The following is a 16206-nucleotide window of genomic DNA, read 5'->3' on the forward strand; positions in this document are numbered from 1 at the left end:
GGTCCAAACATCTTGTTTGTAAAGATCAGGTGTTGAAGAAAACAGTGCAGGAGAGTTGGGGCACGAGCATGTGTGTTTGAGGGTGCGGAGGGCAGCGAATCTGTTAAACACTGCCCCCTGGGCACAGGTTTGCACCTAGGCGTGAGTGCATATGCACAGGTGTGTGTGCACTTGAACACGTGTGTGCACGTGCACAGGTGCATACACGAACACAGATGCTTGTGCGCACTGGCGAACTCTGCCCCTGTGTACGTAGCGTGGACGGGCAGAGGTGGGCCCAGGAGAGGGCCTGATGCTGGCGTCTCTGCAACAACGGCTCCTTCTTGAGTGCTCACCTGTGCAGGTGTCCTGGGAGCCCTTTGTGCGCATGGCCCTTTCAGATGCTCCCAGCAGCCTGAGGAGGGCAGTGCACAGCTGTGAATGCTGAGGCCCAGACTACTCAGGTCCAGGTCCTCCCTGGCCTTGGGGCCCCTCTGGACTCCCTGGGCCACCTCCTGGTCCTGGCGCCCACATTAGGAAGTGCGGCAGGCAGGGGCACAGGTGGGTCGGCTGGACGTTCAGCCCTCTGCGGCCCCAGCACCCTGCCCCTGCCTCAAAAGGTCTTGATCAGGCATGGCTGAGGGGTGGCAGCCAAAGGGCACTCTGGGCAGTTAGGCAAGAAATTTCTGGGGCCTTGTTGGCCCCTCCTGCCCCTGGGGCACAGCTGGCCCTGGTATTGGGGTGTTGGGGGAGGGGGAGCAGGGCGTCCATGCTGGGGCTGCCTCTCTGGCCCCTGGCTTGCGGTTGCAGCTTTTAAAACATTACAGATCGGCTGTTCTGAATCCCTCCCCCTTCTCCCTCTTACGTATGAGAAACCGAGGCTGGGGAGGGTTATGCCTGTCCAAGGTCACACAGAAGGGAGCGGCAGCCTTGCAGTGTCTGGGAGCGTCACCTGTGGTGAAGATGGTGGACTGTTGGGGGGTGAGTGTGGTGGCGCTAGGAGCAGGCTGGGGAGGGGGTGGTGGGCTGACGAGTCCTGGGGGCAGCCTAGAGACAGCGTCCTGGCCTTGGACTAACCATGGCTAGGCTCCAGCTTTAACAGTCGGGTACCTGTGTGCCCCACCAGGCAGCGCCCAGGACAGGACCCCTTTCAGTTCTGACTAGGGTGGAATGAATGACGGGGGGAGGTCTTTCTGGCTGAGACGTCTCCCCCTCCATTCAGGGAGCCTGCCGTCCCGTCCCCTCCCTCACGAAGCCTCTTCAGGGGAAGAAGTTGTGGGGTGGTCTGCATGGTCGTGGTTGGGTCTGGGGAGGGGCCTCAGGAGCCTGCCTGCAGAGCCTTAGGGATGGCGGGCCTTGTCCAGTGCCCTTTCCTGGGACAGGCTCGGCCTTTCTAAAGCATCTCTTACTAGTACCCTTGGGTTGCAGACAAGGACAGGGTTCCCAGGGGCCCGGGTCCCAGTGAGGCAGTGGTATGTTCTCGGCCGGGTCTCTTGTCTCGGTGGTCCACTGGGTGGTCTCCTGTGCCGGCAGCGTGCTAGAATCCGGGCTGTACAGGGAGTGCCCTTGGCCCCGGGGAGGGGACTGCCGTCTTCCGCTCGCTGTGTGCGCCTTCCCACCCAGCGCGCCCTGGCACAGCCTCAGGAATTCCACGTTATCGCTAACGTCCTGGCTTCCTCAGCAGGGTGCAGGGCTGCTTCTGTCCTCCACCGGCCACATCTGGAACGTGTTACATCTGTGTCAGCCGCTGAGCGGCCTGGCTGCAGTGGCTCCCGCAGGCAGCGGAAACGGCCCCCTCCCTGCGCCCCCGTGGCCCCCCTGCCCTGCGCCACATCGCCCTCAGTGAGCAAGAGGGACGGGTCAGCTTGGCAGAGCCTGGCGGGGGTGGGGTGTGTGGATGGTTCCTCCCCAGTGGTCTGGGGCTCCTCGGAGGAGCCAGGTGGGGCTGGAGAAACCATCTCCGGCAGGCAGCCCTGGCTCTTCCTGGTTCCAGAAGCCTGGAAACACAGAGTTGGAAAGGCCCTTAAGGACTAGCCACGTGACAGCTTCCTTTTCCATGTGGGAAAACTGAGGCCCAGGGAGTCAGGGTCTCCTGCCCAAGGCCGGGCAGTGCTCTAGGACCAAGGGTGGAGCCTTGCCCCCAGAAGCCCAGCTCCCTGTGCTATGGATACGATCTCTGCAGGTTGGTGGGCTCAGATTTCTGAGGCTGGTGGGCAGCTGGACGGAGCAATTTCCAGGCCCGAGGCGTGGCATGGGGCCGTCTGCTGTCACTGGCCGAGTTGAGGCCTCCAAATTCCATGCAGACCACCCTCAAAGTTACAGATGCGCTGGGGACAAGGGTCTGTTTGAGCTGAGATGCTGGACTCAGGACTCTTCCCCCAGTGAAACACGGTGACAAGGCAGGCTGGGCCCAGGAGGCGCAGGGCGGTGGGGGTCTGTGTCCTGAAGCGGGCCCGGTCCCCGCCCCCAGGGAGCAGGCACATCAGCAGGGCAGAGCACCTGGCCATGACCGCAGCCTTCGCTGGGCCCCAGACGCAGATGTGCTGCGTTTATGAATGAACTAATTTTTGTTGAGATGTATTTCACATACCGTAAAAGCCACTGTTTCAGAGTGTACGAGTTAGTGGTTTGTCATATATTCACAAGGTTGTGCAGCCATTCCCACAGGCAATTTAGAACCCTTTTGTCACCCCAAAAGAAGCCCCATCCCTTTGGCAGTCACCCCTGCCCCCCAGGCCTGGCATCTCCCTCTTGGCCTCTGTCTCTGATTTGCCTGTTGGGGTTTGTGTTTCATTTGATCTTCAGAACAAGCCGATTGGTGTACGAGGCGGTGAAACTGAGGCCGCAGCCTGTGTGAGGTGGCGTGGCCCCAGGCCCTTGCAGCGGCTGCCCTCGTTCTTCCTAGGGAAAAGGGCCTTTCTGGGCCCAGACAAGGAGCCCTGAGTTCCCGTTGCATTGCGAGTACTGTGTCCCCAGGCGCAACACGACATGTCAGGCACCACTCCACACCCTGCACTCTGTGTTCCCGTTTTATTGGCGGGGAAGCTGCCAGAGAGGTCAGGGAGCTAGCCACCTGCACAGCTGGTCTCTGGACCTCTTTGCCAAGCTGATAGGACTACGTGGTGGCCCCGGTGGAGGGTTTGGGGGCTTCTCCTTGCTGGGGCTCTGGGGCGTGCATTGTTGGTTTGAGAGCTGCCTCTTGGCCCCGGCCTACCCTGGAGACCACCACCTTCACACCTCTGGCCTCCTCTGGTAGGGGCAGCCTGGGTTGCCCTCCCTCGCCAGGCCCCACCCCGCCTCGCCGGATCCCGGCCCGGCCCAGCCGGCAGTTTTGTGCTGAGCCTGCAGGAATGGCTAATTAAGCTAATAGTTCCCAGAGCTCCTGACAGCAGCCGATGGTATCGCTTTGCTGAGATACCAACTGATAAGACACCCTGCCTGCTCGGTGTCGCTTGTTATTAAACAAACATGCTCGGTTCACCACAAAGCCGACTTGCTCCTCTTGGCGCATATGTGGCCGGCTCCGGGCCCAGACAGGCGGCCGTGATCCAGGGGAGCTGGCACCACGGTGTGGCCCGCCCTCCTCAGCCCCCTCAGCCAGCTCCCCCTTCCTAGGGGAGGGGAGGGGCTTCCCCCGCTAAGGACCGCAGCCCTGGGACTCTTCATTCTCACTCTAGAGTTACAGGGTGCTCATTCCCCCCAGCTGCCACCTGGTCAATAGTTGGGGTGGTGGCAGTAGAGAGACACCCCCTCCCGGGCTCCTGTCTCTGTGAGCCTCACGCTTCAAGAAGCCCCTTGGTGGAGGAGGACAGGTGGGCGTGCGGCTCGGGCCTGCCAGCTTGCCGACAGAGGCAGTGCCTGGGCCATCAGGGGCCCGGCAGATGGCCATCTGGCTTCAGCAGGCTGAGACCAGGTCCCCCTGAGAAGGCCAGTCCGTGTGGCATGGGGAGCGTGGTGCTACATTTGTGCTGATGATCCCAGGGCTCCAGTGAGGATGCCCTCGCCAGCCCCTCCCTCAGGGTCTGTGCCCACCGGCCCTGCCACAGGATTTCCTGGCATCGATGTGCTGGCACATGCCCTTTGGGGTGAGATGGCAGGTCCTGGGGAGCTGGCTGTGCCATAAGAAGTCAGTGGTGTCACTCCATGGATGATGCCTGTGTGTGCACGTGTGTGCATGTGTGTATGTTTGCAGGTGTGCACGTCTGTGTGCATTTGTGTATGTATGTGTGGGCACGTGTGTGCATGTGTGCACGAGTGTGAGTGCATGGGTACCACACTTCCAAGGGCCTCTGTGGGCTCCTCACCCTGTTGCTGTGAGCTCTGACACCCCAGTCCCTTATTTTCCTCCCAGCCTGAGGCCGGAGGCCAGTATGCTCCCTCTCCAGGGCCTCCCTGCCCAAGGGTGCCCGGGGAGACAATGTGAGCTTGGGGTCAGGAGGCTGGATTCCAGGTCCAGCCCAGGGAGCCTGGGTCCCTGTCTGGCTGAGTGACCTGGGACAGTCCCACTCTGAGCCCCAGCGGAAGTCCAGAAGAGCTTGGGAAAGCAGAGGTGGAAATTGTCCCCTGCTGGAGACCCCCGGGTGTAGTCCTGCCTCAGGGCCTCCGTGCCAGCTGGACCACGTGAGGAACATCTCTGAGGGTGACGGCCTGGGGAAGGGGCTGGAAAGGCAGCCGTGCTGGGAGCCTCTGGAGCTAAAGGCCGAGGGGAGGGGGCAAGCTGTGGTGGGGAGCTGTGAGATGTGGCCTGGGCCGCTCACAGGGACGCTGGGCCCCTGCCCCCTTATCCGGCGGAGGGCACATGGGGGGCCCAGTTCGACATCTGAGGTTGATTGCCCACCCCCTCCTGACTCCCTGTCCCAGTTAGTTCTTCCTTTCACTGGCCCAGTGGGGTCAGCCAGGCTTTGGGGCACCCTGCTGGACTGTGGGTGGCCTTGGTTTCCCCTGTTGTGGTGGGGTGTTGCTGTGGGGGCTTGGTGGGACCATTTCCTGAGCCTGGGTTGCCTTTGAGTGGTAGTTGTCACCAACATCGTTTTTACTTAAAAGTCAGCAAAGGCCTGGTGGCTGCGATGCCCTTGGTGGTGGGGTGGGCACGTGTTCTAGCCTGGCTGGGCGGCTGCAGGGCAGTGCACTGGCCTGCGTGTAGGAGGGCAACACCAGGCTTTCCGGGCCGTGGTGGCTGACAGTGGCCCCCTCCCTGACTCGGCTGCACTTCCCCTGCTGACGAGGGGCCCCGAGCTCCAGTGAGGTGCCGTCTCCTTCCAGAATATTCTTTCCCCTGAGCCTCGTCCTGGCTAGTTGGTGGGGAAGTCTCATCGTGTCTCACAGCCTTGGAGCCTGAGGCTTGGAGCAGAGCCGGCACTGATGGTGTCCTGGCACCTGGCTCATTTGGCCAGCGCCCCAGCCTGGGGTGATGAAAACAGGCTGCTGCCTTTGCACCTACGAAACGGCCCCACCCTTGTCCCTGCCTGTCCCTGCCTATGACTGACGACGAGGATAGGTCCCCACGTCGGGAGGCAAGGGGACCTGGAGGTGCTATGCTGGAGGCCTGGCCTCTCTCCTCCAGTGGCAGCCCGGGCAGGCTGGCTAGATGACCTGCTGCGTGTCGAAACCCGTCACTGACGCGCCGGTGGTGTTGAAATGAGTGAGTGCGGGTTTCCCAACATCCTCCCTGTCACAGGGCTGGTGCCCGGAGGCCTGGTGCCAGGCCGGGCCTGGCCCACCCTCGGGGTCCCGTTTCCTCCTTGGGAAGCGAGCAGAGGTCCCCTCCCCTTGTTGCTGAGGGCACTGGCGGAAGTTGTGATGTGAGGGCAAAATGACCTTGTAATCCTCAGAACTTCCCCATTGTACGGAGGGAGAAACTGAGGCTCGGTGAGCTCAGGTAGCTGGCTGTGGGGTGGGGGATGGGATTTGAGCCCAGGCATTTGAGTCTGTGGCTTTGCTGATAGAACGGGCAGGAGCAAGGGAGGGAGGGGATGGAGGAGACAGAGGCCGTCTGGGTACCTCCCCTGCGTGGGGGGTGCCAACAGTGGGTGTCGAGGGCAGTGGCCAAGGGCCAGCACCCCTCTCTTCCCTGGGGCTTCCTGGGGACTGGCCTGTGCTGCCCTGGACTGGTGGTGGGGGCTGAGTGCTGGAGACGGTAGGGAGGGGAGCCTTGGCAGCCCCTAGGAGCATGGCTGGATCAGGGCCTAGCACATGAGGGTACCTGTGGGTGGCAGACAGCAATGGCTATGGGGGTTGCCCAACTCAGTGACCACCAGTGTGTTCTAGGCATTAGGCTTAGGGGCAGAGTGGCATCCTGCCTGTAACCTTGGAGGTGGGCCTCCTGTATTCAGAGGACTTGGAGGCTCACAGAGGCCGAGTGTCCAGCCTGGGGGCACAGAGGAAGGGGCAGCAAGGGGACCATGGGCATGTCCGAATTCAGGTGAGAGCCAGCTCTGCCTTCCTCACCTGTGTGGCCCCAGGTGAATTGCCAACCCTCTCTGGTCCCCAAGGGCACTGCTGGCCTAGGCATGGTGTGCTGGCAGTCACTTCCGAAGTCTGGCTCTCGGGCTGAAGGGTCAGCAGGAGGGGAGTGGGCTGAGGCTCCCTCATCAGCCAGGTCAACACTGCAGACCCCTGCTGGGTGGGGCCTATATTCTAGGAAGCCCTGTGGTCAGACCTCGCCCAGGCTGCGGCCGCAGGGAGGGGCTCTGGAGACCGTGTCCTGGATGAGGAAGCAGCGTCCAGAGAGGGCGAGGGATGAGGCCTGGCCACATGGGAGATGGCCGAAGGACCAGGCCTGCGGAAAGGCAGTGGGAGTGGACACAGTGCTCTGGTAAGGTCGGGTGGGGCTGGGAGTGACCATCACGAAGGATGGGGGTGACTGAAGCAGCGCTCCTTTGCTGAGCACTCACAGTGTGCTGGGAACATGGTCTGGGGCCCAGGAGGGCCAGCACTGCCAGGGTGCCCAGCATGTCAGTGGTCAGAGGCTGTAGATCCAGGCCTTCTGTCCCCCAGCCACTTCCTTCTTAGGTGACATCATTTTGCAGAAGAGGAAACAAAGGCTCCGACAGGCTGGGCAGCCTGCTGGGGTGGCACAGCCTGCCGGTGTCTAGGTTCCTGCTGGGGGCTCTGTAGAGCCTGCCGCTAGTTTGGCTGGTCCTGAAGGATTCTGGTGAGTTCCGCAGCCTGCCCTGGCCCGTCTTGGGGGCCCTACCCCAGCTGGAAGGATCCAGGAGGGCTCCCTGGAGGAGGAGGGCTGCCTCCTGAGCCTGCAGGGCTGAGGTGGAGTGAGCCAAGGCAGAGACAGGGAATCTCAGGCCGAGGGAGCATCCCTTCCAAGGCTAGAGGCGAGAGCCTGCGCGTTCCTAGAAGTGACCCAGCTCCCAGGTGGGCGGGGAGTGGGCAGGGCCAGGCCACGTGGCTGGCATGGAGTGGGCAGGGAAGGGTGGGCGTGGCTGCCATCCTCCTGATCTTGGTGGGGTGGCTGTGGCTGGCTTGGGTCTGGAGGAGGCCAGGTCCCTGTGATGGCCCGGCTCTTTTTGGAGCTCTGGAGTCTGCCTGTCCTCGAAGTGGGTGGAGGATTCCAGGCAGGTCCTGGCCCAGAGTAAACCCGGTTCATCTTGGGGTCAGCCCAGGCTTTTTGAAGGGTTAGTGTTGGCGCTGGAGGGGCTGGAGTGGCTGCTGGGTCAGCCGGCTCGGCTTACAGCTGAGAGAGTGGCCCGGGGTGGTGTGTCCAGCGGGTGGGTGCAGGGCTGTTCCGGCAGCTGCAGGCCTTCCGTGGTGGGTTGCCGCTCATGCTGGGGGAGGGTAGAGGGGCTGCGGGGTGGTAGTCATTCTGAAAAACTCAAACGGGGGTTGAGGACACGAACATTTGCCCTGGGCTTGGAGAGCACTTGGTGAGAGCTTGTGTTAAGTGGCTGGTTGGGGAAATGCTGCGATTCTGTAAAACAATTACCTTCTCCCCAGAATGAACCCAGCGCCCTTCAGCTAACAGCAGGGAGAGTGGAAGCCACCTCAGCCCAGAGCCCCGGCCTTTTGCTCTGTCTGCAGGGGGTGTTGTGTCTTGGTGTTTATCGTTTCTAAGCAAAAATGGAATACAGAGTTTCCGTTTCTGTCAAGGTTGGGCTGTCCTGTGAGGAGGGGGGATTGCCCCCACATTCCCTGCCTGTTTTTTGGGGGGAAGAAGGAGGCCTTTCCCCGGGGCTGGGCAGCTAGAGGAGAGGCTGCGGGTGCTGGATGCTGGGGACACTGGCTCTGCCACGCTTCTGCTCTCCGGGCAGCACTGGACCACTAGGAGGGCATTCTGAGGGGCTGGGGGATTCTGGGCCCCCCACAGGGTGTGTGTGGGGTTGGCCTTGTGCCTTTACCTCCACGTGTGCCAGCGTCTGTCTCGTTCATCTGTGCTGCTCCCGTTGTCCATTACCTGTGTCCCCACTAGTGTTGTGACACCAGCCCCCCTGCTGCCCGCTGTGGCCAAAGGGGCCAGACACAGGCTCTGCTCATCCCTGACAGCTGCCTCCCTCCTCTCTTCCTTCCTCCTCCTCTCCTGGAGTGCAGTCTGTAGTCAAGCAGCCACTGCTGACTGGCTTCATGTCTGTGAGCCCCCTGTTCCCTTTCTGTACAAGAGGGTGATGCCTACAACATGGAGTTGTTGAGAGAACTGAGGGGGTCTATTGTGAAGCGCCCAGCACAGGGCCTGGCGTGCCGTGGATATCAGAGAACCCCCCCAGCCTGGTTGCCATTTGCTGGTGGGGCTGGGGCTCAGGGCATCTGCCTTCTTCCCTCCCTTGAGGCAGGGGCTTGGAGGTGGCTCTTCGAAGCCGAGAGGAACAAGGGGCCGGGCTGCTCAGCAGCCTGGTGCGGACCGTGTGGCCGAGGGAGACAGGACAGGTGCATTAGAGGAGGTGGCCTGTCTGGCGTTTGTGCACCCTGCTGCATTCCAGGCAGGCCCCTGCTGCTGGTCTTGAGCCCTGAGATGGGCAGGCGCACAGGCCCTGGGCAGTCCCAGAGGGTACGTGTGGGGTGGCCTTTTGTGAGGTCTACCTGCAGCAGTGCATGAATCAGGGCTCGGTTCCCTGAACATCCCTGTAGGAGTGTGTCTGTGTATCAGTCCACCCACCTGTGTGGGCCTTGGGCCCTTAGGGTGGCCAAGGTGGTCACTCTGGGCGGGTCTTGGTGGGCACAGCACACACTGGCTTGGTTGCAGCCCTGATCAGACTAGCCCATCGATGTGGGGGCGGGGCGGTGCCCAGGGCATTGGTTTTCCCAGGGGGCATCCAGTTGACACTCCCTCTGAGCTCAGCACTTTCCTGGCGCCCTCCTCCCTGGGGTGGTGGGTGGGGTCAGCTGTCTTCCCATTTGCGCAGTGATGGGCAAGGCCTCAGGCTTTGGATGACTTGCTCAGCCCCGGGCTGATTCAGGATGGAGTTGGGGTCGGGACTGTAGCTTCGTGTGGTAGATTTTGGAGGGAGTGAGGAGCACCCCAATTCTTGTAGAGATTTTCATTTCTCCTGCTGGGAGCCTGCGGCCGCCTGCTGGTCTCGGGAGCCACGCCACTGCGTGTGGTGAGCAGGTTTCACCCCGAACTGTGTTTGGGGATTAGGCGGGAGCCCGGCAGGAAGCTGGCAGCCACAGAGCTGTGGGCAAGGCTGGGAGGCGGTCAAGAGCACGTTGAGGCCCGAGGCCACCCCGGCTGCTTCGGGAAGGGGTCTGTGCTCACTGTTGTCACAGGGAGGGGGCGTGTTCTTGACGGCAGAGGCAGTGTGGGGCCCCGTAGGCGCTGCTGTGCTGTGGTTTTGCGCAGGGACCCGGCAGTTTAAGTCTCTGGAATATGGGGCTGGGGATTGAGGTTGCCTGCCCCTGTGGGGGACCCTTGGCCTGGAGGGGAATGTGGGTGCTTACTGGTTTGTTTGCGCAGAGCCAGGCTCTGGGTGGCCCACAGAGCTGCCCTCTGGGTGGATGCTGCCTAGTCAGAGCACCTGGTGCTGAGGGGCAGGGGCCCAGTGGGGGCTGTGGCCACCTCAGGCCTGGTCAGTGGCTCTGGGTCACACGCCAGGGGGTGGGGAGCTCCGGTGGCTCTGGCAGGCAGCCTGGTCTTGGGGTTTGCTGAGGGAGGGGCGGCGACTCTTCATCCTCAGAGTGGCCCCAGCCCGGCCAGTGGTGGTCCTGCCCCATGGCAGCTCAGTCCCGCCTATGGCTGCAGAGGACCCTGGAGTGGCGCTGGGTGGGCTGGGCGGTCCTGGCTGTAACTTTGTTTCATTTCGTCCAGTCGGCTTGTCCTCCGTCCTGTGCGGAAAGAGAGGCCCAGCCCTATCTTGGGGTGGGGGCACCAGGAGCCCCTGCCTTTACTCCTGGCCAGGGAGGGTGGCGATGAGCTCTGAGAGCGTCTGCCGCCGTCTTCCAGTCAGTGAAGACACACAGCTATCCCCCGCTCCTCCCAGCGATATGGCTTCTGGGCTCTAGTTCCCGCCCTGAGGCCCACGATCCGCCTAGCCCTCCCACCCCCAGCTGGCGGCTCCCTTTAGGAGCACATGCACTAGGTAAGCCCCTCCTCAGTTCTCTCCTGTCCCTGGGGGCTCCTGAGGATGGTGTCCTGGCCTGTCTCCTTCACAGCACCTGCCCATTTTACAGGTGAGGAGACTGAGGCCCGAGACAGGCAGACACTGGCCTGAGGTCCTCAGGGTGTCCGTTCAGAGCAGAGGCCTGAGGCCCACTGGCTGACCTCCCTCCTGGGTGAAGCTCTGTCTTTCCGGAGGCCTCCCATGGGGAGAGGAAGTGGGCCTGGATTGAGAGTCCCAGCCTCCAGTTCAGCAGAGCCCACAGGCTGGCCAATGGCTTCTGCTTTGGTGACCAGAGAGGGTGCAGCAGGCTTTGTCTGTGCTCCAGGGCCATTTTCGGCTGCGGGGGCTCCAGCGCAGGGCCTGGTGTGAACTCAAGTGGTCTCTTGGGCCTTTCGAGGACTCCAGCCCTGTGGGGGCTGTGCAGCTGCTTTCTCAGTGCCCCCCACCCCCAAGGGCATTGCCTGGGCTCCCAGGTACCCTCTCCTGCTGCCCAGCGTCCTGAGCGGTCTGGCATTGCTGGCGCTGTCTGCTGTCAAGCCTGGGCAGGTGCGTGTTCAGAGGGCGGCCTGCCTGCCGGTATGGACGGGGGCGTCGTGCCGGCCCCATGAGTCATGCTTAGCCAAGGGAGGGGGTGGGTGGGGCGGGCTCCAGGCCGGCGTGCCGAGGCCTGTGTGTGGCCTGCCTGGGGCCTGGCTTGGGAACCTGGGGGCTGTACATGGGCACAGGGCGGCAGCTGGGGGCTGCCTGCTCTCCCCTGGGAAACAGAGGGCTGGATTGAGGGTTTCATGTCCGCAAGATCAGGTCTCTCCCTGCCCTTCGGTAAGCCGGGAGGAGGGTCTCAGGTTCCTGTCTGTGAGGTGGGGTGGGCAGGCTGGGTGGACTGGGGGTAGGAGCCCCTGGTACAGGCCCTACACCACTCAGAGCTCGCCCAGGCAGCCTGTGTCCCGGGGTCAGTTTAGAATGGCCAGGAGAGTTCAGCCAGGAGGCTGAGGGTGGGACGCAGATGGAGTGGTCAGAAGCTCGGCACCCAGGTTCCTTTTCTGGCAAGGGGAGTGCCTGAAGACCAGATAGGAGAGGGATTGTCCAGGGCCGATGGCCAGTGACCTGCCACTGTGGAGTATCTGCCACCCCTGCCCCGGCCTTGCTCTGTCCAAACTCCTGCTCCTGGGCAGCGTGGGAAAAGGAAACTGGCTGCCAGCCAGCTCCCCCAGGATCCGAGCACCTTCTGCCAAACCCTCACTCCAAGGCTGGGAAGGTCTGAGGCCAGAAGAGGGCCCTCTGGGGCTGCAGAGCTGCCAGACCAGGATCATGGAGCTTTGAGCCATAGGGGTCTCCCATGTGGCCAGTAGCCTCCACCTAGTGTGAGGTCTGCAAAGTGGAGGTTCCCCTTATCAGAGACAGCAGAACCCTGATCTCAGGAGGGCCACCTGGAGGACTCGGGGGGCTCCTTTTCTTGAGGACGGAGAGAGGTAGCCCGGGGCTCCCAAGGAGGTGGGCCAGCTGTGGTGGGGCTTAGAGGGTTCAGAGGCCTTGAAGTGAGACCAGGGGTGGGGCCAGTCTTGGAGCCCACAGTTGGGTGGGGGACGCAGACCCACAGAGGTGTATTGAGGGGAAGGGTTGGGGGGGTACTTGCCCACTGACACAAGTCTAAGCGGGTGGCAGATGAGATGTGGAATGATATTCTGAGGCGCCACAAATAGGAAAGGTGCCCGCATGAGACAGCTGGACAAGGGGGGGAAGGTGTTTCCGCTATTAACGTCTGCTCATCTTGAATTGGCAACTTAAGAGATTGCCCCCGGGCACTTGTTACCCTCACCAGGCCCCTGCAGACCTGCGGCTGGCGCCTGCCACAGAGCTAGGGCTGGATGCGCTGAGAGTAGACTGCCTGCCAGCGGCAGGGAAGCCTTCCTCAAGGAAGTGTCCCTGGCGGGAGCCGAGAATAACCAAGGGAAGGACATGTTCGTGCTTTTTCTGAGGCTAGGACTTCGTCCGGCAGGGGCAGATGGCTACTCCCACACGCCGACCTCAGCTGATGTGCAGAACGGAGGGGTTGGCCCGGGCAGGCACCTGATGATGAGCGGGCAAGCAGCCAGTGGAGATCCCTGGCGGATTCGGAGGTTCTTCCGGCTGACAGGGCCTCCTGGCCTTGCCCATCTTTAGGGATTTTTTCCTGGTCAGCAGCTTCGAGGGGTGACACCGTGAATTAGTGGGGTACCCGGGTGTCCTCACCAGCCCAGCTACTGAGAAGCAGGCAGCTTCCTCACCTATTCTGGGTCCGGACACAGAGGTGCCCAGTGGTGGTTGGGCTGCGGCTATGCCTGGCACCTTTTTGTGCTCTGGGGTGGGGGTGACGAAAACGTGTCTGGGGCTTGCCCTTCGTCGTATGGTACATCCGTGTAGTGGTCAGTGGGGCTCTCCTGAGGTAGCCCCGGGCCTGTGGTCTCTCTGCTGAGGCTCCCAGCCCCCCTGCCGAGATAGGGCCAGAGGGATGGGGCAGCTGGCCAAGCTGAGGTGTGGAGGGGAACTGTGAGCTGGGCCTCATTTGCCTGCCCCCGCCCGTGCTGGGCCTACTCGTGCTGCTGGCTGAGGGTGTGAGGAAGGAAGCTGGGGGTGCTGTGTGTGTTTGCTGACTGGGCCCGGAGGGCTCCAGCCAGGGCGAGGCCCGGGGGAGGGCAGTGGGGGCTGCTGGGGGCCCGTAGGGCCTCCCAGGTCCAGGAGCCTGTGCTGAGGAGTCCAGAACAGTGCTGTGGCAGGGTCCAGGCGGCAGGAGAGAGGCCTGGCCTGCAGGCTGAGAGGAAAGGCAGGAGCCCTGGGAGTTCTCCCCAGGGCTGCCATCTTGGATGCTGCTGCCCTGGCGAGTGGACCCGACACAGGGGGCTGGATACCAGGAGCCCCTTGGGCTTGGGTGGGGCAGCAGGTCTGCGGACTCCGGGTCCTGGGGTAAGTGAAGGGTGCTTTCAGCTCACTGGTCTAGCTCTGTCCAGCCGAAAGTGGGGAAACCAAGGCCTGGAGAGGGGCAGCTGATATAAGCTGGTGCACGTTTACCAGCTGGCCCTGGGGGTGGGGCTTCTCTGTGGTGTTGGCCGATTTCCGTGGTGGGAAGTCCTGTCACGGCCAATTTCAAGCCACCGACCTGACTCCCCTGAGTGTGGAGTTGCCGGGATACGTGCCTGAGAGTGGGCAGCTGGGATCCCGTGGGGAATGTGTCTCTGCCCATCCTCAGAGAGGCACATGCGTGCTTGTCACGATTCTGCACTGGGCCTGGGCTCTGTGCCTGCCACATTCTTGGCTCTTGCTGAATGTTGGGAGCACTCTGGTTGGGGGCCAGGAGGCATTAGGCCACGCCCAGGTGCAGGCTCAGACCCTCAGGGCTTGGTGTGACCTGCAGACAGGGCCTGTGTTTGTGCAGAGGTGGGGATGGGTGGGTGGGGGCTGGGAAGAGGAAGACGGCAATTGTGGAGGGTTGTTTTGTGGGGCCTGAGGCTGGTCCACACGGGTCTGAGGGGGTGGGTGGGCTGGGTGCCAGGCCCCTGGTCAGGACGAGCCCCATTCCCCCAGGGCTGGGCCGGCTGAAGAAGCTGCACAGTCCCCGGCCCGCCTGCTCCCTGTGAGGCTGAGGTTAAGCCTTGGGAGTCCTGAGGTCTTCTCTTCCCTGACCCCTGAGGACTCAGGGGTTTGTTTCCAGGTGATGAGGCTGGTTGGGCACGAATGAACCTATTGGGTGAGGTGAGCACCAAAAGGACTCCACAGGCACCTCCCCACTTCTGCCCCACCCAGGAGCACAGGCCCTCAGGCAGTTGAGGAGGATCTAGGGGTCATGGATGACCACCAGCCACAGCTGAGTTGGCTTGGCTTGCCTCTTGGGAATAAAGCTTTTGACTTGGGCTGGGCAAGGAGGAAGTAGGCTGGGCCCTGATCCTTGATCCAGGCAGGACTTGACCACACCCTCCTACCTGGGTGAGCTGGCCCAGGTGTGGTCCTGGGCCCTGAACCAGCCGTGGACGCAGCAGGGGAGGTCAAGGAGGAAATGGGGTCTGTCTGGCCAAGGTCTCGCTGAAATCGGCTTGGGGGGTTGTGTCATTGTTATGAAATACCACGTCCAGGGGACACAGAATCCAGGCCAAACGAAGATGCAGAAAAGGGCACACTCTTGCCCACCAGAACCGAAGCCTGTACCCGTTCACTCCGCAGTGTAACCCCTCGTCATTCCTGAACCCCACTCTGGGCAAGCTGAGCGTAGGTGCCTGCTCCATGTGGTGGGTGTGGGTTCCCAGCGGACTCTGGTGAGCCAGGAGCTGTGCAGGTCTGCAGGGAACACGAGGGGGCCTAGGACAGCCGGGTGGGGAGAGGCCTGGGACTTGGGGATCTAGTGAGTTCCAGTGGTGTGTGCCTTTATAGGGGTGGGGGGCAACTGCCGCGCGTCCCACAGCCACTGGGGTTTCAGGTGTCAAGAGCAGTGTGAGCAGATGGTGGGTGCGTGCATGGCGCGGCCTGGATGGAGTGACCAGGGGCCTGGAGGGAGACCAAGGCCACGTGGCTGCTGAGTCCCAGGGGCTGTCGGCTTGGGCGTGAGGCTCTGTGCTCCTTCTCTGTAAGTTTTCTGGGAGCATGGACCCCTCCCAGTCTGCCCTGCTCCTCAAGCCCTGGGGCACTGGGGCAGCGCCAGCCGTGCCTCGTGAGACTGACAGCCACAGCTGAGTGCAGCCTGGGGGCTGGGTGTTGGGTGGGCTGGGTGTTGGGTGGGCTGGGAGGGCCTGTCAGGTGGCATGAGACTTCTGCTGACCCCCCCCAGTCCTGGGCCATGTCACGGCCACTCGTCCCCTGTACTGGCGTTGCTGGGTGGCAGGAAGTGCCCAAGGCCTGGTGATGGGGCAGTGGGCAGTGTGCCCTGCTTTGAGCTGTTCTGGGTAGTCTTCCTTAGCCCCTGTGGCCTGGGCAGGGCAGCCTAACGTGTACAGGGTTTGTTGGGCCTTGGGGCTCCCAGGGTGAGGACTGAGGACCCCCTACTTGTGAACCAGGGAGTTTGTTGTGCCCACTCCCACTGCCCGCCCTGGACATGGCCACTGGGTAACGGCTTCCAAAGGCATCTATGCCTCGAAGAAGGACCCTGGTGTGTGGCTGGAGGGGGGATGGGGCTACGCAGGCCTCTGAACCTACCTCCCATGATCCCTCCAAGGTGTAGCCCCTCCCCTGCCCACAGCCGCAGAGGCCAGGTGCCCAGTCCTGCTCAGGCTCCTTCTCCCTGGAACGAGGACTCCGCTTCGCTCCCCTGATCCTTTCCAACATTCAGAACTCTTTTCTATCCACACCTCTGCCCCTGCTCGGTGTGGGGACTCCCCCCGTGTTGTAGACCCTGCTCGGCGTGGGGACTCCCCTGTATTGTGGACCCTGCTTGGCGTGGGGACTCCCCCGTGTTGTGGACCTTGGCTTCGTGTGGGGACACCCCCTGTGTCATGGACCTCAGATCCCAGCTTGGTGTGGGGACTACCCCTGTGTTGCGGACCCCAGACCCCAGCTTGGTATCGGGACTCTTCCTGTGTCATGGACCCCAGACCCCGGCTTGGTGTGGGGATTCCCCTCCGTGTCGTGGATCCCGGACCCAAGCTCGGTGTGGGTGCTCCTCGCTGTGTCCCAGACCCTTCCCCCCATTGACCTCTGCTGCTTGCCTCCCCTCCCAGGCCCCTGC

The 16206-nt window shown here is 62.5% G+C and overlaps 1 protein-coding gene across 4 annotated transcripts in view; it reads left to right on the forward strand.

Moving 5' to 3' along the window:
- The window catches only part of RXRA (retinoid X receptor alpha), a 104866-nt gene that overhangs the window by 43132 nt on the left and 45528 nt on the right, over nucleotides 1-16206 (forward strand). The window contains exon 1 of one of the 4 annotated variants that reach the window (XM_064290629.1): nucleotides 5641-6793. The exons of 2 other annotated variants lie outside the window; for them this stretch is intronic. In XM_064290629.1, the coding sequence (XP_064146699.1) occupies nucleotides 6718-6793 (76 nt within the window). In that variant the 5' untranslated portion in view covers nucleotides 5641-6717. Of the gene's footprint in view, nucleotides 1-5640; nucleotides 6794-6822; nucleotides 7133-16206 lie in introns of those variants that run through there. One more of the 4 variants, XM_064290631.1, reaches the window with a different exon arrangement.

Source organism: Loxodonta africana, chromosome 9 (genome assembly GCF_030014295.1).
Source record: "Loxodonta africana isolate mLoxAfr1 chromosome 9, mLoxAfr1.hap2, whole genome shotgun sequence".
Classification (NCBI taxonomy): Eukaryota; Metazoa; Chordata; class Mammalia; order Proboscidea; family Elephantidae; genus Loxodonta; species Loxodonta africana.